Source organism: Marmota monax, unplaced genomic scaffold (assembly GCF_021218885.2).
Source record: "Marmota monax isolate L192 unplaced genomic scaffold, Marmota_monax_Labrador192_F-V1.1 WCK01_AAM20220418_F8-fsc00008, whole genome shotgun sequence".
Classification (NCBI taxonomy): domain Eukaryota; kingdom Metazoa; phylum Chordata; class Mammalia; order Rodentia; family Sciuridae; genus Marmota; species Marmota monax.
In genome coordinates, this window is record NW_026694432.1 from 2463970 (window position 1) to 2485396 (window position 21427).

Here is a 21427-nt window from a genome sequence, read left to right on the forward strand (position 1 = left end):
TACACACATATGCGTACACATACATACATATACACAAAGTTTTATCAACCATAAAGAAGAACTAAGTGATATCATTTGCTGGAAAATGTATGGAACTGGAGAACATCATGTTAAGCAAAATAAGCCAAACTGAAAATGGAGTACCAGGTGTTATCTCTCATATGTGGAAGTTAGTGAGAAAAAAAAGGGGGAGGAAAAAATATTAAAGTAGAAGGAAGACTGATAGAGTATAGGATGGAAATAAGGGTGATGGAAGAGGGGAAATTAAGAGGAGTTATTGGGGAGTGAACTTGATCAAATTATGTTACATGCATGTACCATATGCCACAATGAAACTCATCAATCTGTGTAATTAACATGCACCAATTTAAAAATAGATATAAAGAAGTTTATATACATGTTTTCTTTTTGAAATAGTTCAAAGAATTTTATTTTGGCAGCCTCAAATTCTTACACTGAGTTATCCTTTCTGCATTGTTGATTTTAATAGGAAAAGCTCTAATATTTTCTATTTTGAATTTGAGTATTTTCTTCCTTTCTCTGTTGCTTGTGAGATTGTTATAACCTGAAAAATTATAAAATTAAGTATTATACAACTTTAAGAATATATATGTATATATACACTTATATAAGAATATACTCATATTTTTTTTATTCTTATTCTAACACATACACATGCATGTGCACACATATATGTATGTATCTGGTCACAGTGGCACACACTTGTAATCCCAGCAATTTAAGAGGCTGAAGCAAGAAGATAGCAAGTTCAAGCCCAGCTTGAGAAATTTAGTGAGATCCTGTCTCAAAATAAAAAAAAATTAAAAGGACTAGGGATGTAGTTTGGTGGCAGAAAGCACCCAGGTTCAATCCCCAGTCTTAAAAAAAAGAACTTATATGTCAAAATACACTCTACTATCATGTGTATCTAAAAAGCAAAAATACAAATAAATATGTGGATGTTAACCTACAATAAGGGAGGGTAGGGAGGGAAAGAATAGAAGTTCATTGGATTAATCAAAGTGGAATGAAAGGAAGGGAGGGTGAAGGGAATAGAAAAGACAGGAGAATGAATTGAACATAACTGTCCTTTTCTCATCAATGTATACACAACTAGTGTAAGTCCATATTGTGTATGATCACAAGAATGGAATCCTAATTGGAATGTGTTGTGCTCCATGTATGTATAATATATCAAAATACGCCTTACTGTCATGTATATCTAAAAGCAACAAATAAAAAAAAAGATGAAAATGTAACAAATTATTTGTCTAGTTATATATAAAAACTAGTATAGAATAACAATGAAATGATTTAACCCCTTATCATTATTATTTTGAAGTAGATGTGAAGGTAAACATGGCAGCCAATGTATAATCACTCTTCGCAATTATTTTGTCTGTAACACGTGCATTTAAAACACACACAAAATAATCTGTATTTTAGAGATCCAAATAAGAGTTTAATTGTTTAAGGAAAGAAGATTAACTTCACTAGCAATGCTCAAATATATGAAACTATCCCCAAAGATTTGTTATATAGGCATACAATAATTTAGAGATCGAACTATCAGCACCTAATGTAGCATTCCTTCACATTTACAAAATAATTTTTAATATAAATGTATTAAATATAAATTGATCAATCACACACTGATACTTGAGACTGTGAAGCCTCCAAGGGTGAAAAAAACCTAAATTGATTTGGCCATTTTGATTAAGTGGTGATATAACAGAAGATATTGAGAGAGGTAAGGTGGCCATCATGTGGGAAGTTGGAGAGTACTGTGAGAACAACTGCTTTTCATTCTCCCTTCAATGAGTGGTGCAAGAGACGAAAATGAGAGAGTCTAAAATGCCCCGTATTCTCACATCTTATTCCAGTCAGGGACTAATATCAGCCTTGAGAGTTTCTGAGTCTCTTGCCTGAAAGAACATGTACTGTAGCCAAGTTGCACCAAAAAGGGAAAACAAAAAAAGAATCTTGGAGGAGAAGGTGGTGGTACTTTAGGATATCTTCCTGGTAATTCCTAAAACAGCCAAGACAGTTACGTTATAAAAGAATATAGAGAATAAGAGAAATAAAATTAAACATGCAATGAGTAGAAATTTCTAGAATTGAAAAAAATAAGAATCTTCCAATTCAAGAAGCCCTATGAAAATTATCTAGAAAAAAAGGATACATTCATTATAGTTAAAGTGTAGCAAATATTAAAAGCAGTCTGAGACAGAGATTTACAAAGGATGAACAAATAGAATGGAATAAGAAGCAACTATTAAACTTTTTCCTAACAAAGACAAACCATTTAGCAGCAATGAAGCCATATTTTCATATTTTTTAAGGTAAATAATTTCATGAACTCTACTCCAGTCAAGGGTTAAGTTAAAATGTCTTCAGGGTGAACAAAATAATTGACTCTCAATAAAGGATATGTGTGTGTGTGTGTGTGTGTGTGTGTGTGAGAGAGAGAGAGAGAGAGAGAGAGAGAGAGAGAGAGAGAGAGAGAGAGAGAGAGATGATAATGATTTTGAGTAGAAGGTGTGTCCTAACTCATGCTCTCACCTTTTGGTTATTGTTTCCCTTCCCAGAACAATTCATGGTGAAAGGCATAAAGGGGCCAATCCTGGCTCCATTTGGTGGAGAAGTTGAGCTCAGCTGCCAGTTGTCTCCACCGCAGAGTGCACGACACATGGAGATCCGCTGGTTCCGTAACCGCTACACACAACCCATTTACCTGTACAAGGAGGGTAAAGACCTGTATGGAGAAACTACCTCCAGGTATGTGGAGCGGACAGAACTCCTCAAAGATGCCATTGGAGAAGGTAAAGTGACCCTCAGGATCTTTAATGTCAGTGTTGATGATGATGGGCAGTACCACTGCTTCTTCAGAGATGGTGATTTCTCTGAAGAGGACATCACAGAAGTGAAGGTCACAGGTAAGGTGGATCCCTCTGAAGTTTCTCTGCATCTGTGATTCTCAACCCATCTGTGGCTCAGCATTAGAAAAACTCTCAAGTGTTTCAGACTATTTCCTTTTTACATAATTTGGTTAGCAAGTTCAAATTTATGCATTTAGTTTTTGAACTGGAAAGAGTAGATGATCAAGGGTGAAAACTGTGAAGACAACAACTCTATCACCAAATACCTTCTTTTTATGTCCACATACATTGTAGATTTCTAAAAGACCAATAGTTCCATTTTTAAGATTTGTTTATGTTTTCAGTTATTTCTGGTAGCACTTTAGTAAAATGTAATTTTACAAGCTACCTGAAGCTTTACAAAAGTCTCCTTAATGGTAATTTTATTATCACTTCTCCTAGACTCAATTCACTGACTATTTAGTGCTAAGTTAATTTTCTTAAACCTATTTGAAAAAAAAATCTTTATCTACAATCTTCAATGTCCTCAGATATATATGCTATATCTATATGGGATGCAAATTCATAGTATTTAAGTCAAGCTCCTCATCCTTTAAATTATTCCAAATGACAGAGAAATGCAAGAGATATGGAGTAAACTGAAGAATTTCATATATGGGAGCATCCAAATGTAGGACTCTGGCCCACTCATGTTTAACATACTTATTGGGCATTATATACCACCTGACTCTGCAGTCTAGATTTGAGCTATCCAATATGAGATGATCATCTAAATTTATATTTAAATTTATCAAAATTAAAGAAATAAAAATTACATGTCCAGTTCTAAAATCTCACTGACTCCATTCCAGGTAATATTCTCATGTAGCACATAGCTACTCTATCATAAGCAGAGGTATAGACTATTTCTCTTATTGCAGAAAGTCTTATTGGACAGATCTGCTTTTGGGTTACACTTTAAATCTCTACTAATTCTTCCTTTGTCCACACATTAGTCAAGTCTTATGTCTCAGGCAATACCTTGAAATTCTTCAAAAGTTTTTTTTTCTCTAAATGAATATGTATTTTGATGTCATCAGTATATTACCTGTTTATGCAAGACATATTATATATAAATACCTGTTATATATAATGAACACATAAAGTTTCAGTTTAAGTTGCAAACTTGGATTCATACTCTAATCAATTATTTATAATTGATTATGGTGGCTCAAAAGTGACTCATGATGAAGATAGAATAAAAGATATTAAGCCATATACCTATGAGGTCTGTAATCTATAATAGTTATTTAATCATAATGTAATCATTTTAGCAATCCAAGGACCCATTTAAGCCTCTAAGATTTAGTAAATAACCAATAAACATTTTTGAATGAATGAATGAATAAATAAATAAAACAAAGAGTCATTTTCTCCCCTAACTTATTTAGAACAAGATGTTCTTTGTATGGTGTAACCCTTTTGCCTGGCTTATTTGGTTTTCCTTTGGATTTTTATTTCGCTGCTATGTTCCTCTTCCCTTTACCTATAAATATTGTTTTCCCCCTTCATATCCAACCAGCTACAAGCTCAGACATACAGATTTTTGTGCATCCTCCTAATACCAAAGGTCTTATTATGGAATGTCATTCAGGAGGTTGGTTCCCACAGCCTCAAATGGAATGGAGAGACAGCAGAGGAGACATACTCCTACCTACATCAAAATCTCACTCACAGGATAGAGACAAATTGTTCAACATGAAGATGACCCTTCTTCTCAGGGATGCCCACTCTGGAAATGTTGCTTGCTACCTTAGAAACCCTCTAACTGGCCAAGAGGAAAGAACGAGCATTGTCTTAGCAGGTGAGATCTGTGTATTTGTTCTTCAAATGATAGCCAATGTCACATGACGAATAAACAAAGCAGAAAAATTCATTTGCTTTCTTCACTTGGTTTCCAAGGCATTAGTTTCTCTTGGATTTATTCATCGTTTTGCTTGTTGTCTTTCTTCTTCTCTTTCCTACATTCACTAGTTTTCACTGTGTTCTTGATATTGGATTTCCCAGGTTTTCAGCCTTTACTCTCTAATGAGTTCATCCTGCCTCCTGGCTCTAAATACCATTGATCTAATGATGGCTTCTCAAATTTTATCTTCAGGCCAGACCTCTTCCCACTCTGTTCTCATCTCCATCTCAGCATCTCAACATAGTCCAGTGGGTACCTCATGCCAAGTGTATAAAACTATACTCTTGGTTTAGTTTACTACCTTCCCAATCACACTTCACATTTTCAATTTTTCAGAACAAAATCTTTAAACTTATCCTTGACTCCAATTCTTTTCTCATATTCTACATAGATAGTATCTGTCAAGAAATAACACCATATCTAGCTCTAAAATAAATACCTGGTGTCTCATCACTTCTCACCACCTCACCACTGCCCTCCAAGTCAGACCCCATCCCCCACTGAGCGATGCAGTGCCGTAGAATCTGAAAGAGTCCCACGTCTGTTCTTAATTCACATGGCTTATGCTCAACATGCAGACAGCAGGACCCATCTCAAACATGAGACATAAAACACTACCCTCTTTCAATACCCTGCAATTGTTCCCCATTTTATTCAGAGTAAAATGCCCCACAACGTCCTGCGTGACTGTCTGTATTCCCATTACCTATCTGACCTCAGCTCCTGGTGTCCTCCTTTGTCCGCTCTAGAGTCACACAGACTCGTTGCTGCCCCCATCTGTGCAGATGAGCTCCTGCTGTGGGGTCTTTGCTCTAGTTGTTCCCCCTTCCTACAATGCCGTAAATCTCACTAACCTTCCTTGTCTCCTTAAAGTCTATGCTAAACTCTAATCTTCTTAATAAGAACTTGTTCCACAAACTGACCTGAAAAAAATGTAACCTGCTTCCTATCACCTGGGGTCTCCTGTCTCCTCATACTTCTTTAATTTTTAATTTTTAGTATCATTACTTTTTAACCCACAGCATAGCGTAATAATTTTATTTTCTCTTATCTATTTTCCTCTTCGAAACATAAAGGTAGGAATTTTTGTTGGTTTTATTAACTGAGACACTCCCCCAACTGCTTCAAATATTGTATGGCATATAGTATTTAGACAATCAATAACTTATACTTAAATGATTGAAATAAAACCAAAAAAGTATCTTGTAAACTACTAGTTATATATGTATGTATTAGGGTTTGTATGAGTTCATAAAATTAGTGTTGGAACCAGAAGCTGAGAAGCATATTGTAACTCATGTATATTATAATAAGAATATTAATTCTTCTAACAGTTTTAGCAATTAACTTTCTTCAAACACTTTTACATTTATTTTCTCATTTGGTATTCAAAAACTAAGCTTCATATTATATTGTGTTAGAAACAGAAGGACAAACTGTTATATAAAATAAAGAAAGATTGATCTATCTACTCTCTGTCCCTATAGTTCATGGCAGATATAGAAGGGAAAATATTTAATTTAATTGCAACTTCTGTAAATAATGAGACATATATTTTTGAGTTAGCACGTGCTTAAAGTAGACATGTACTTTTCTACAAACTTATATTTTTAAAAAGAATTATAATTAACACAAACCTTGGGAAATAATTTTCAGTTCCAGGAAATATAGACATCTCAGGGAGATCTGATGTTCCATTCATGAATATCAGAACATATGGAAAGAGTCAAAACTTATGTTAAAGAAAATATCATAAGTTTAATCTTACTTGGGACTCTGTCCATGACTGACTTGTGAGCAGATAAAGGTCTGTTTTGACCTCATTGGGTTGCAGTAGGAGGGTGCAGTAGGTGGGTATCTGGATATAGGATTAGTTACAACACCATGTGTATCTTGGTCCACTCAATATGCACAAGCCAGTAGGCCAAAGTAGATATTGTCCATATGACTAGAAGAGAAAATTTTACATAGACTATGTCTTTGGATGTATTTGAGAAGAATAATGCCAGACCCAAAAAGTACATTGGCAAATTCAGAACTGCACATATTCTGATAGTTTAGACAAGAGGACTGAAGGAAGGCTTCAGTTGGGAGTGACCTTGTTATAGTCCTGGAAAAACTGCATCTGAGTCTTGGGTGGGAGTTTAAGGGGGAAGAACTTAGCACTACCTTTTTCTTTTACCCAAGGAGCTCATGAATCAGAATGCATGGGAAGAAATACAGAGAGTGGGTTTCACTCACATGTGTCAGCCTGACTCAGCCTCATTCTAGACCCAATCCTACTTTTCACCTACCCAATCATAAATGCCTCTCCAAACTGGCTTAGGTTTAATATTCCAGGGAGAAGGGATCTTGAATTGGATTATGCTTTGGATGAATCATCATTTTTAATTGGGTGGGTCCTTCACCCCAAGTTTCCTAGGAGGTAAGATTTGTAACTCTCCATTTCAGATGAACTATTTTCACAGAAGAAAATTTGGATAATAATTATAATTACACTTGTGACAGTGCTGATATCCTCTATTGCATTTCCCAGTGTTGTATTCTATTGCCAACAGGAACAAGGTAAGTAGGTTTGAAGAATGAGAGATGCAAAGTGGAAGAGGGGAAAGAGCTAAAGCTGCTCTTTCTTCCCAAGTCTGTCTACCTGAGACATTCTAAACTCTTGGGTGTTAGATCTATATCCTACACCAATTCCTTGGTCCTAGATATTTTTTTTCTTGTTGCTGAGCTGCTTACAGTGTTATTTATCTGGAAACCTGAGCTTCTTGCACCTTATACAAGCCGAAACCTCTTTTTTATGGTAATAGATAGGCAAACAAGCTAGGAAAGATTTTAACAACATCTAACACCATTAATACATATTTCTCCCTTGGAAATGACCTTCTCAGGGACAGAAAATAAAGTATCAAACTGCATATTTTCATGGAAAGGCTTCAGAGAGATCACTCACCACTGAAAAAGTTTTCATTCATTCTAAATTATGCTATAGGGGGAAGTGGAATTGAAGGATTCACAATAAAATTCAGTATACACAATAAATAGCCATTCAGGATTGGAAAGCACCAACTCAATAAAGGTTTACAACATACCAAAACATTCAAAATGGCATAGCAGAATTCTAGATTGGCTCAAGAGCAGTCTCCTGGATTCATTTCCTCATACAGCATTGCAGGACAGGATGTCATTTCTACGTGGGCTAGGAGTCTTTCCTCTGGGAAGAAAGACATCAGATTTCCAAACAAAATGACAAGGTCATGCCCAATATGCACAAGCCAGTAGGCCAAAGTAGATGATATGCTAGTTCATATGACTAGAAGAGAAATTTTTACATCAACTATGTCTTTGGATGTATTTGAGAAGAATAATTCCAGACTCAATTTAAAAAGCCTCAAGCTCACATACCCACTCTGGTACCCTGTCTTTAACAATCAGATAAGATCCCCTAGGATCTCCTCCCAAACCAAATAGTCAGCTGAGGATATGGGTCTCAGTTCTTCTGCACTTATCCCAACTTGATGGATCTCTCCTTTTCATTTCTACCTGCTCTTCTGGCCTGAACTCTGTTATTTGATTCAAATGGCTGCCATTTTCCATTACTGTGTCCATGGGGCTAGGGAAGAACCCACATACCAGAAAGCCACAAATCCACAACTTTAGCTCCTGCCAGTTGCTGTTTCAATAAAGTAAATTTTTATTTTGTAGCTTATCTGCTTATTGATAGCATCCAAGTTTCAAGGATTTTTTAAAAATTTTCCTCTCCTTCATTACACCTTTTAATGCACTTCCTTTTTTTTATTGCATACTTCCTTCTAGTATCTTGTGCTTTATTGAGATTTCTAAGGCAACATGTGTGGTTCTAGATAACTCTTTAGAGATTATAGTAAAAGATCTTTCTACATTGATCTTTACAAATCAAACTGCCTCCAGTTATTCAACTATTCCCTTCTGGCATAATTTTAACTCCTAACATTTATTCATCGTTATCTAGAAGGTGTTCTTGAATCATTTGAAATGAATCATTTTCAAGGTGGCAGAGTTCATTCTGTGGTAGGAATTATAACCATGAGAGGCTAACACTTTATTGAGTTTTTACTATTAACAAGCCATATTCCAGTAACTTTATAATTATTAAGGAATTTGACCTCTATAATGCACTTTGAACTAGATGTTATTACTATCCCCATTTTAGCATATGATGAAAATTATGTATTTCAAAGTGGTGTTGCACCTAAAATCACAAAGGTGATAATGGTAGGAAATAAGTTTGAATATAAACTATATGGACACTCATATCCTATATTTTAATCACTAAGTTGAACTGATCATTTAACCCTCTAGCAGAAGAATGGGCAAACCCATAGTAGTAAGCCTTCATAGTATGAAATAACTCCATGAAGAGACAGCCAAATGATACTACCATGATTTGAGTAAAGAATATTTTAAATAATGTGTTATCTGAAGGTCATTTCACTTGTGATATTCTTGTATTTAAAGACCTTAAAACCCCATATCCTGCTCTCTAATGAGGCCCATTGATTGGCTAGGTAGAGTAAGATTTGTTTCTTTCCTCCAGGCCTGTTTAGCCTCAGCCCAATACATGTCCCATCCCTTTTACCTGTCAACAACAGCTTTCTGATATTTAAGTCCTAATCCTTAGTCCTGTTCTTAATCAATACTGGAGATGGCATCAAAATATAGCTGTTGTTTTCTTTTGTGCTTTCCCCCAAATCCAAAGTGCCTCCCACCAGTAACCAGTGATTATTAACATTTCGTTTTCTTCAGATAGATGCTGCAGCTGGAATTCTCCTCTGTTAGTGGGTTCAGTGATAATTATTTCTTCAGTGGTTGTAGATGTCATACTCAGTGTCTGTTTGTATCAGCGTCAAAGAGGTATGTACGATCAAGAGGATGAAAATTTCTTTTCCCCAAATGCCCAGTAACTCTTAAGACACTTAGCCAAAGAAAGAGGAGGGATACTTGTGTGAACTATAGGAACAATAGACCCTTGGGCCACATGTCATAGGGTTTGAATTCCAGCCTCCTGAATTTTATGGGATTAATGATACATTAAAAATTACTGATGTTTCTGCTTCTAAAGAAAATATTTCTTCAATTTAATAGTCTCATTTTTGCTCCTAAATCTAGCCATCAGCACTTTGCTTCATAAGTTACTCTAATTATTCCCATACTTTAACCTAGAGATAATGATTCACTGTATCTTAATGTTTGTAGGTCATAGATATCTTTCAAATCAAAACTGCCTCCAGTTATTGATGCAAAGAAAGGGACCCTCTTTCAAAATTATCCATCAGTACATAAGAATTTTGCTTAATGTCATGGTGTGTGTGGACACCTGAAATTGATCCTTCTTTTTTGGCTCTCCTTGAAGGTGAAATTAAAATAGTAATTACAAAAGTTTGGGATAGTTGAACTGAGCATTTAAAATGTGCCATCCACAGTATATTTGAGGTCCCTAAGAAAATTGTATGTACAAGGTAATGATCATTAAGATAAAGTAATTTTTTAATAATATGTCAGCGTCATAGACAAAACCACAATGCAGAAACCATAAAGTAGGACTGGACTCTTCAGATGATTTTTTTTCATTAACTTTTTCTGATAAAATGAAGACACTAATGGTCTTAAACCAAAAGAGGTGAAAGTAGAAATTCTGCAACATCTTACAATATGTTCAGCTTAAAGCATGAATGAACTTTGAGGATATTATTCTAAATGAAATAAACTACTCACAAAAAAATACTATATGGTTTCACTTGTATAAGGCACTAGGAGTAATCAAAACCAAGCAGACAAAAAATAGAGTGGTGGCTGGCAGGGGCTGGATGTAGAAGGTAGGGAATTGTTAGATGAATACAGAATTTCAATTTGGAATATAAAAAAATTTCTGGAGATGAATGGAGGTGATAGCTGCAAAACAATATGAACTTAACTTTCCTATGTACATATATGAACACACCACAGTGAATCTACATCACGTACAACCACAAGACAGGGATCCCAGTTAGAATAAGATGTACTCCATGTTTGTATAAATATGTCTAATTATACTCTACTGTCATGTATAACTAAAAAGAATATAAAACGAATTAAAAAATAAAATGAAAGTGAAAAGTGGAAAATATATTAAAAATAGTATGAAAGCACATGATATAACTGAACTGTAGAGTTAAAAATTGTTAAAGATGGTAAAGTTCATGTTATGTACATTTTACTATGATTAAAAAATAAAATTTTCTACTTTTCAAGGGACACTGTTACAACAAAGAAAAGGCACTATAGAGTGGAATAAAATATTTGTAAAATACACATACTGACAAATAATTGAATCTAGAATACATTATTTCATTTTACACAAGACAGCTACTACTAAGCATCCCTTTCTTTTATAGTATTTTCAGTTTTTCATTGAAGAAATGTACACTATAATTATTGAAATGGCTAGAGTCTAAGTGCATATTGTGCACTGGCACATTATTTTACATAACACTGCTATGAACACAGGTCTACCTCTTCTAGACCCTGAATTTAATTATTTTAGATATAAATACAGAAATAGAACTTGGTCCAATTTTCTTTTTAATTTTTGAAGGCACTGTCATATTGTTTTCCACAGTGTCTTCACCATTTTTTTTATCCTTACAGATAGTACACAAGAATTCCTATTACTTCCTGTGAATACCAACACTGTCTTTTTTTTCCATATATGGTAACAAACTAGAAAAGTAACATGGTATCTCATTATAGTTTCAAATTATATTTTCCTAATTGTTTATGATGTTAAGCATCTTCTTGTGTTCTTATTGACCATTAGTATGTCTTTTTTTGGAGAATTTTTATTGGTGCATCATAGTTATACATAATGACGGGATTCATCATGCTGTAATCATACATACATATGACATAATTTGATCAATCTCATTCCCCAGTACTTTTCCTACCCCCCCAACCCTTCATCTTCTTGCTGTACTTTACTAGTTTCTCTATTACTATTATTGTTATTTTAATTATTGGAATACATATATATTAGTGCATGTATATTTGTGTGTACACACACATATGATTCATTGTGGTATTCATACTTAGACATAGCATAACTAAGTGGATTTTACTCCCTAGTAATTCCCCATGCCCAACCCTCCTGCCTCCCTCTTGATCCACTCCCTCTATTCTGTTGGTCTCCCTTCTATTTTTGTGAGATGAAGGTATGGTTGTTCAAGTCATTTTCCCAGTTTTGAACAATATTGTTTGTTTTTCATTTTGACTTTCAGGAGTTCTCTATATGCTCTGGATGTTGATCTTTATCAAATAAAAGATTTACAAATATTTTCTCTGATTCTTTAGGCTGATTTTTAAAATTCTATTAATGGTGCATTTAAATTTTTTTAGTTGTACATGGTCACAATACCTTTATTTAATTTATTTATGTGGTGCTGAGGATTGAACCCGGTACCTCACACATGCTAGGCATGTACTCTACCACTGAGCTACAACTCCAGCCTGTGATGATGCATTTTAATGCGCAATTTTTAAAAAGTTTTATGCACTCAGTTCAGTTTGTGTATGATTTCTTTGATACTATATCCAAGAACCTATTGCTAAGTCCAATGTCAAGAAGCCCTTGGCCTGTTTTTCTCTAAGACTTACACGATATCATATTTTACATTTATGCTTTTTAATAAATAATTATATACCCATTTAGGGTTAATCTTTGGATACAGCATTAGATAAAGACTCAACCTCAATCTTTTACATGTGAATAGTCAGTATTTCTCAGCACCATTTATTGAAGAGAGTCCTTTCCCCACTGAATGGTATTGGCACCTTGTCCAAGATCACTTTTTTAATATGTGAGGACATAGGCTACATTCTATTCCATTGGTCCACATGCATGTCTGTATGCCAGGTCCACACTGTTTTAAGTGCTGTAAGCTTTACTAGGTTTTGAAAGCAGTCCGAGAGTCCTCCAGCTTTTTTCTCCTTTTAAAAAAAATTGGGGGGAATATTTGGAGTTTCTTGAGATTCTCTATGAGTTTTAGGATGGGCTTTTCTATTCCTGCAACAAATACCACTGATTTTTTGTACGAGTTGCATTAAAGCTGTAGATAATGAAAGAAAAGAGAAAAACAAAGCAGTGGTGGGGTAAGTCCCCTGGATGTTACCTCAATTGGAGAGAGAGATACATGCAATAAGAGGGGAAATTGTAACAATTATGGCCACCCATGCATCTGGTGATCAGAAGCAGCAGTGATCACAGAATAGCCCCCTTATATTTCCTTATATTTGAAGGACAGAAATTAATTTTGCCCACTCTGTCTCCTACTGGAGATGTGCAGGATGCTCCAAGAACACACACTGCCAACCACAGGGAAGGTAGATGCATAGCTGTTACCGAACACTATTTTTTTCTATGAAAAGAAATGCAAATGATATAATAAGGTATAGATAGTCATAGGTGCCTTATAAAAATGAAAGATAAAATGTTCTAAACTCATTTAATTAGTCAATATATATTTTACAAATATTTTCTCCCAGTCTGGCTCGCCTTTTCATTTTCATAATATTGTTCCTTGAAAAGCAGAAACAATGATTTTTTATTATGGTAAAGAGTACACAACATAATATTTACCATTTTAAGCATTTTTAACTCCACCATTTAGTGATATTAAGTACATTCATATTGTTGTGCAACCATCACCACAATCCATCTCCAAAAAACTTATCTTCCCAAATTTAAACTCTATATTCATCAAACCATAACTCACTATCTTCACCTCCAGCCCCTGGCAACCACCACTCTATTTTCTCTCTTTATGTTTTTGTCTATTTTAAGTACCTCACATATGTGGAATCATATAGTATTTGTCATTTTTTGATGGGCATATTTCACTTAGCATAATGTCCCCAAGGATTATTCATGTTGTAATATATTGCAAAATATTTTTCATTTTTAAGGTTAAGCAACATTCCTTTTTATTGATATGTTTATCCATGCATCCTCTGAGAGATGCTGGGTTGCTTTCTGTTTTAGCTCTTACACCAAATGCTACTGTGAATGTGGGTATACCAACATCTCTTCTAGTTCCTGCTTTCAATTCCTTTGGGTGTACACACAGACATGAAACTTTTAGATCGCATTATTATTCTATTTTTCTTAGGAACTTTTATACTAATAAATGGGATACTAGCTATCTATAGTTTATATAGGAAAGTAATTTCTTTTTTTTTGTTTTGTTTTTTTGAGGAGTACCAGGGATTGAACTCAAGGGCACTCAACCACTGAGCCACATCCCCAGCCCTATTTTATATTTTATTTAGAGACAGGGTCTCACTGAGTTGCTTAGTGCCTCACCATTGCTGAGGCTGGCTTTGAACTTGCAACCCTCCTACCTCAGCTTCCTGAGCTGCTGGGATTATAGGCATGTGCCACTGTGCCTGGCAGAAAGTAATTTCTAATTGGCATTGTTACACAGTAATACAATTTCTAATTGGCATAGTTTTAGCAATGGTGCTACCATCACAAGACACAGGAACCAATATCATGAGCTGTGGACTTTTTTTTTCACTATAGAATTACCAAGAAAAAAACACTTTAAGGGAAATTTCTGCTCCAGATGACAGTATGACTATAAGGAATTGTAATTTTTCAGAACCTTCAGCACTAGATAAAGCCAACAAAGGCATAACATATCCATCTTTCCTTCAGACTCTGGCCAGCCAGAGCAAGCACCAAGGTATTGAATAGAAGAATGGATATCACCACCTCACAGCCCTCCTCCAACTTTAGCCCAAACTTGCTCATGTCCAGGATTGTCCATGTAGCCCAACCTCCTTCTCTCCCATTCTCACAAATTCAGAAAGTATGGAATAATAGTAATCTGAAAAACAAATCTATCATAAATCTTTAATACAGCACTCCTTTCTGAGTGGCAGCTCCCTAATTCTTTCATGTCTCCCAGTTCCTGATTCAGATCCACTATTTGCATTGGATGCCATCTGGGCAGAAGATATGATTGTGGCCCTCTGGGTGCTGATGGTCTTCATCACCATGCTCATTTCCCTTATTTACTTCAAAATGAGAGGTAAATGGAATGGGAAATTCAGAATGCATGGTTACTCTGACTGATGGCTGGATGTCCAGAAGGGTAACTTTCTGCTCCTTCTGTCTTAATAATTGGAGGAAGGAATGAGGAACTGTGTCCTATGTAAGGATTTGTAGATTGTAGCTTTCTTGAGGTTCCTGGGATTTCTAATAGTGCCAATGTTAGTGGCTCAAAATCCACTGACAGTCACAACTGTGATTACACAGTTATAACAACTCTCCCTGGTACATGTGGAAGGGTGAGCTTTGTTTTATCTACAGTCTCTGAAACTTCTGTATATACAGCTCTTTAAAAAACACACATGATTTCTTCTCAAATGATCTCAAAGGCAGAATTGAACATTTAACATCATAGTTTTCTCTTTCAGAAACATGTGAGTGTCTAAGGGGCAGAACCAGGAACATTTCTGAACCTATATTAATAAAGGACATGTCTTTGAAATATTCCCTTACTCAAGTCAATTCTTGTAAAAATAGAAGGGAAGATAGAACTAGTGACCCAGAAAGGAATTTTTACATTTAATTTCTGTGTTCTACCAATAACCTACAATCTTAAAGCGTTCCACTTTAAAAAATGTACATGATTAACCAAATGTACATAGTCTTTATTCTCTTCAGCTTTTCCCCTCAAACAAAATGCAAATCCATGCACAATACAAAGAAATTATTTTTGCTTAAGTAAAAAAGGCTCAGAAACTGGAACACAGAACTCTCTACTGTTTTCATCTTTTGATTCTTGGCTTAATCTAGACCACCCACTGAGAGCAGACAGGTGTTGAGTTGTTCAACTAAGACAAGACAAAATGACAACCCAGTCAAGCCTTTATCCACTTATTGCAGGAGTATAAGAAAGAGGTCAGAGGAAAAGTAATACTGACTCTCCACTTGTTATGGTTTGAATCTGGAATGTCACCAAAAGATCAGGTATTGGGAGCATGGTCTCCAATACAAGAAGGTCCAGAAGTGGGGCTTTTCAGCAACTATTAGGGCTCAGACTTTATCAATAGATTAATCCATTTGACAGATTAATCATTTGAATGTTCTGCTAGGTGGCAACTGTAGGCAGATGGGCATGGCTGAGGGAGGTAGGTTACTAAGTGTATATATTGAGGAATATATTTTGTCACTAGAGATTCTCTCTCTCTCTCTCTCTCTCTCTCTCTCTCTCTCTCTCTCTCTCTCTCTCTCCCAGCTACCATGAACTAAGAAGCTTTCTTCTGTCACAGATTCCCACCGTGATGCTCGGCCTAACCTTGGACCTGAAGCAATGGAGTTGGCTGACCATAGACTGAATTCCTGAAATCATGAACCTGAAATAAACTATTCCTCCTCTAAGTTGTTCTTATTAGGTATTTTGACTACAAGGATGAAAAGTTGACTAACACAGTGCCGTTCCTTTTCCCACCTGGAACAATACTTTAGCAAGGCTAAATTATACTACATGTCACCTGAGACATGTGGTGCATGTGAAGGAAAGCCTCACTACAGAGGGCTCCTGCCCTTTTGTGGATTAGGAGGAGTAATGAGGGTATACAGGGAAGGATTAGGAATGGAAATGTATTGAGTCAGAAGAGAGAAGAATTTTTATAGTCAAGATATTCTATAAAATAGACTCAGCAGAGATGATTGAAAATTGTCTTAGCTGAGGATCTCAATAAAGAGGCCTCTAAAAGAAAGTTCCTGGACCACATATGCCAAGAGCATGACTACCTGAGAGCTGGGGATTGATTCCTTGCCTGCAACTCCCTGCAGACACTTTAAGGCACTGGCTGTGTGCAGTATGTGGTGTAGGAAAACAGCTTTCTCCATGAGGCTTGCTAAGCAAAGTCTTTGTAATTTCCTATGGCGGGACATAAAGGATCACACACAGGATATTGGGCAGGAGACAAACTTCCCTCATTACATTCTTAATGTTCAGATACCGTCCACCATTGAAATGAAACAAATGCAGGGGATAAGTGTGTTTGCAAAGTACAAATTTGTACTCTTTATACTAGTTTCTGCCAACAAGAAAATCAGCCCAGTCATTTGCATTTATAAGAATGGATTAATGATAAAGGGAAGTAGTCTGGATCCTATAGTCAATACTCTTCAGCTTAAGTCACATTTACCTACTGACTCAATGAGACTAACTGCTGTGACCTGCACAGCCAAACCCTAGAAACTGGCAAGGGGCAACGGGGAATTAAGAAAGACACATAAATATTTAAAGAGAAAGCTGGGATCAGGTGATACATTGATCTGTGATGGAGAAGCAGTGACCCACAGTTAGCACAGCACATTTATTATATAGGGTTTCATAATCAGGAAGTTAATGTTCTTTGTGCACTAAAAAGTTACAGGACCAAAAATATTTTTGTAGCTATTCTACTGTTGCAATGTCAGGAGCATCCTGTTGTGCTCAGGAATCCCATTGTCCAGAGTTCCTAGTAAGAGGGCAGGGTTGGAGGTCAGAGCACTGGTCATACATTGTGGTTATCTTGTCAAGCTCAGAATTCTCTTTTCCTTGGAATTGGTGCCTGAGCTCAAAGTCAAGACTGATATAGCTCTGTGTTTTTGCCCAGAGCCTTATCAGGCAGGCTGTCCATAGCAACTGGGCAATCTTGACCTGCACCTTGCTTGCCCAAGAAGTTCCCAATGCAAGTGTACCACAACCACGAGGCAGAGACCATGATCCAAATCACTGCTCTCCATAACTAACAAGAAAGAGTGAAGGAGAAGTTTTACTTTCTGTAATGCAGAAGACCAAAGGAACTGAAATATACCCTCTTCAGCTACATGGAGCTCCAAGGCCATTGATTGATGGTGCTTCTCTGTATCCTACTAAGAACAATGATGGAGGTGATTGAACAGTTCAAATATCTTGTCAATGTGTCTTTTGTTTTTTCCAAAAGTATCTGTGTAAAAGAGGTTAAAAACAATGTATCTGAGCTAGAGATTACACAATACAATGAACCGAGAAAGCCAAATCATTGCATTTCTCATCACTTAGGCCCTATTAATGTGTCTCAAATTGGTAATATTATAGAGCTTCTTAGTAAGAACTTCATGATAGCACAGTCAAAATTTAAAATGATCAAAACTGACTGCATTTTTGAATGCCCTTTAAATAACTGCATTTTTTGAGTAAATAAACAGATAACTGCAATAATTAGATCAATTTTACTTTTGAACGATTTTTTTTTCAGCTGCATCCCCGTACCATCTCACTGGATGAATTTAGCTCTTCTCATATGTTGAAAAGTTGATCATTTATATTCCATGTGTCTCATGTTTCACAATTTTCCAAGTTTCAAAAGTATACATGAAGCTGGTACAGTGGCACATGCCTACCAGCAGTTTGGGAGGCTGAGGAAGGAGGATTGCAAGTTCAAAGCCAGCCTCAGCAATGGCAAGGCACTAAGCAACTCAGTGAGGCCCTATCTCTAAATAAAATACAAAATAGTGCTGAAGATGTGGCTGGCTGACTGAGTGCTGCTGAGTTCAATTCCTGGTAATCCTCCCCAAAAATGTTATGGATGAAGATATTTAGAAAAAATGAAAAAAAAAAGCATAACCCAAGATAAATTCTGATGTGTCTTGTTCAATAATTTTATTTTTTAAATGACTGATCCTGAGTGAAACACAACATATATTTATTTTATTTGAGTTACAAGGATATAAGGTGAGAGGAGATAAGCACACAAAGGCAGGCAGGAAGGTATCTTTTGATTACAATTTCAACAGTGTATATGTTTATTTCAGTTATGAAGAAATAATATGAAAATTAGGCCAGGCTCTTTTCTTAGGCACATTTATTATTTACAGGGCTTCTCCCAGGAGATATTTTAAGCTAAGGAATTCAAGTTAAGCCATGTCTAAATAAAAGTTGTTTCTTGTAGCTTTTCCAAGTATCTCTGGCATCTCAGAGGAAGTTAATATGTTCTCAAACATGTTCTCATCTCAACTGTTTGCCTTCAGTAAAATGTGAATTCACTACCTTCAGTAAATTTATTTCTTTGACAGATCACATGTAAAACTGAAGGGACTGAACAGAAATAAATTGTCTCGTTTGCAACTGTGAATAGAGAGACCACAGTGAAACAAAATGCTAACCCCTCAGAAGGAAGTAATTATGACTGTGTAAATGTCTACATGTGCCAATTACTATGTAGAGGTAAAGAAAGATACATTTGGGTACTCAGATTTGATTTATGTTGATTCAAAAAAGTGGTGAAAATACAATAAGATGAGCTAAAGGAAAACAACAATAAAACCATTATTCTACATGGCAAAATGTAAATAATTCCCTGAAAGTAGAAATAATTGTATTTCAGTATTAAAGAAAACTATTCTTAAGCCAGACACAAAAAGACAAATATTACATGTTTTTACTCATTTGTGGAAACTAGTAAGTTAATCTTGTAGAAGAACAGAATGTAATAGTAATCAATAGAGACTGGGAGGATATGGAAAGAAGTTCAATAAGGGGCACCAAGGCAAGAAAGGGAGGAATGTTAGCACCTTAGGGTAACTATGGCTTAAAATAATCTATAGTATATTTCAAAACAGCTGGAAGAGTACACAATTCTCAACCTATAAAAATGATGATTATTTAGTGATTATTTAGAGAAGTAGAAATTAATACATTTATGATGTAAAATTAGCATAGACAACTTGAAGAGAACCTGTCAGTAAGAACAAATTGAAATTGAATTTTTATCATCTTCCTTTTTTTTTTTTTGGTAGTAGTGGGTATTTAACCCAGGGGCACTCTATCACTGAGCTACATCCCTTGCCTGCCCTTATTTTTATTTTGAGACTGGGTCTCACTAAATTGCCTAGTCTGGCCTCAAATTTGCCATCCTCCTGCCTCAGTCTCGACAGTAGCTGGGAATATAAGCATGTATCCCTATACCCAGTCTATCCCACTTTTTACTAGGTGTCTATTGCAGATCTGAATAAAATTTAAAAAGATAGGGAGGGTAAGAGAGGAAGGAGGAAGACAAAGAGAACTATTACTTTTAAAGAAGCAAATGAAATTCAATAAATACAATAAGTTTTCTTATATTGCCATAAATATAATTTAAACAGATAATGTTAGGTAAACACAAGTATGTGTTAAAAGGAAAAATTAAAGCTTAATAACAGTGATATAAATTTGAAATAGTCAAAAGCGCACACACATACACACACACATTAAAAAAATTACAAAACCATCCACACCAAATTACAGGTGTCTGAGGGAGTAAATAAGGAGCAGAAATTGTTGTTTGATATTTCACTGAATTGAAAAATTTTTTTAATACTTTAAACAAAGATACGGGAAGAAAATTGTAATCTCTGCTTAATTTTTGTTAAATAGTTGAATGTTACAAACTGGAGAGTATTCAAAAACATTTACTTAATTTTGATAAGAACAGCAGGAGTCTATGGAATTTTGGCCAGAGGTATTCCCATCTCCTATTCTGGCCTTAAATTTCATGACACAAAATTTTACCCTAGAAGAGATACATAGGCCTTAAAGATTGGTACCTCTGGTGGTGTGCCAGAAAAGAGCACATTATTTGGAGCAGAATATGAGAAAACACAGAGTGTTTTAGAATCAGTAGAGATCTCAGGAGAAAACAATTAGGGAAAGCTAACAATCTGAGCTATATTACTCTGAAGAAGCAGGAAAAAAACCATGGCAGACCAACCGAAAATTAGCAGAGATTCATGGAAAATGACATCCAACTTGCTAGGATGACTCTTACTCCTGGTAGTAAATATGACTGTATATTGGGACAGATCAGAATTTATGTTTTGCAAAATATTATGTTTAAAAATCCAGTTTCAACAACTACAGTGAGGCATGCAAAGCAATAGAGAGGTGTGAACTGTACATAGAAATAAATGCAGGCAATGAACAATGTCTTTGAGGTGGTCTAGATGTTGCAACTATCAGATAACAACTTTAAAGCATTTATTATAAGTGTGTTCAAAGAATTGGAAAATGTTTAAAATTTGTAAATAACTGTATTTCAACCTCAATTACAGACAATCAATAAAGAGAAATTATAGGGGCTGGGGTTGTGGCTCAGTCGTAGAGTGGTCACCTAGCATGCACGAGGCACTGGGTTCGATCCTCAGCACCACATAAATGTAAAATACATTGTGTCCACCTAAAACTTAAGAATAAACATTAAAAAAAATGTATGTCCCAATGTATCATCTCTTTACATGATAAATAAACCCAATAAAGATTTTTTAAAAAGAGAAATTATATTTATTATAATAATTGTACTATTATTAAATAATATAATAAGTTCTATTTATAATTTTAGAAGATGATTCTGATGGTAAAAAGAAAATAACTGAAAGGAAAATTTTACTGGAATAATTCAGTACATATTTGACACAAAAGGAAGAATCGGTAGACTTGAAGCTATCTCAATAGACATTATACTATCTGAAGCACAGAAATTTGATGGAAGACATTGATCTGTCTTCCATCTGTCT

General features: G+C 35.4%; 1 protein-coding gene across 3 annotated transcripts in view; it reads left to right on the top strand.

Moving 5' to 3' along the window:
- The window catches only part of LOC124110091 (putative selection and upkeep of intraepithelial T-cells protein 1 homolog), a 33124-nt gene extending 11969 nt beyond the window's left edge, over positions 1–21155 (top strand). The window contains exons 3-8 of one of the 3 annotated variants that reach the window (XM_046469178.2): positions 2589–2936; positions 4441–4722; positions 7276–7389; positions 9610–9717; positions 14805–14927; positions 16174–21155. In XM_046469178.2, coding sequence (XP_046325134.1) covers positions 2589–2936; positions 4441–4722; positions 7276–7389; positions 9610–9717; positions 14805–14927; positions 16174–16247 — 1049 coding nt within the window. In that variant the 3' untranslated portion in view covers positions 16248–21155. Of the gene's footprint in view, positions 1–2588; positions 2937–4440; positions 4723–7275; positions 7390–9609; positions 9718–14804; positions 14928–16139 lie in introns of all 3 variants that reach the window. The other 2 variants (XM_058570773.1, XM_058570772.1) reach the window with 2 other exon arrangements.
- Positions 21156–21427: the final 272 nt, after the last annotated feature.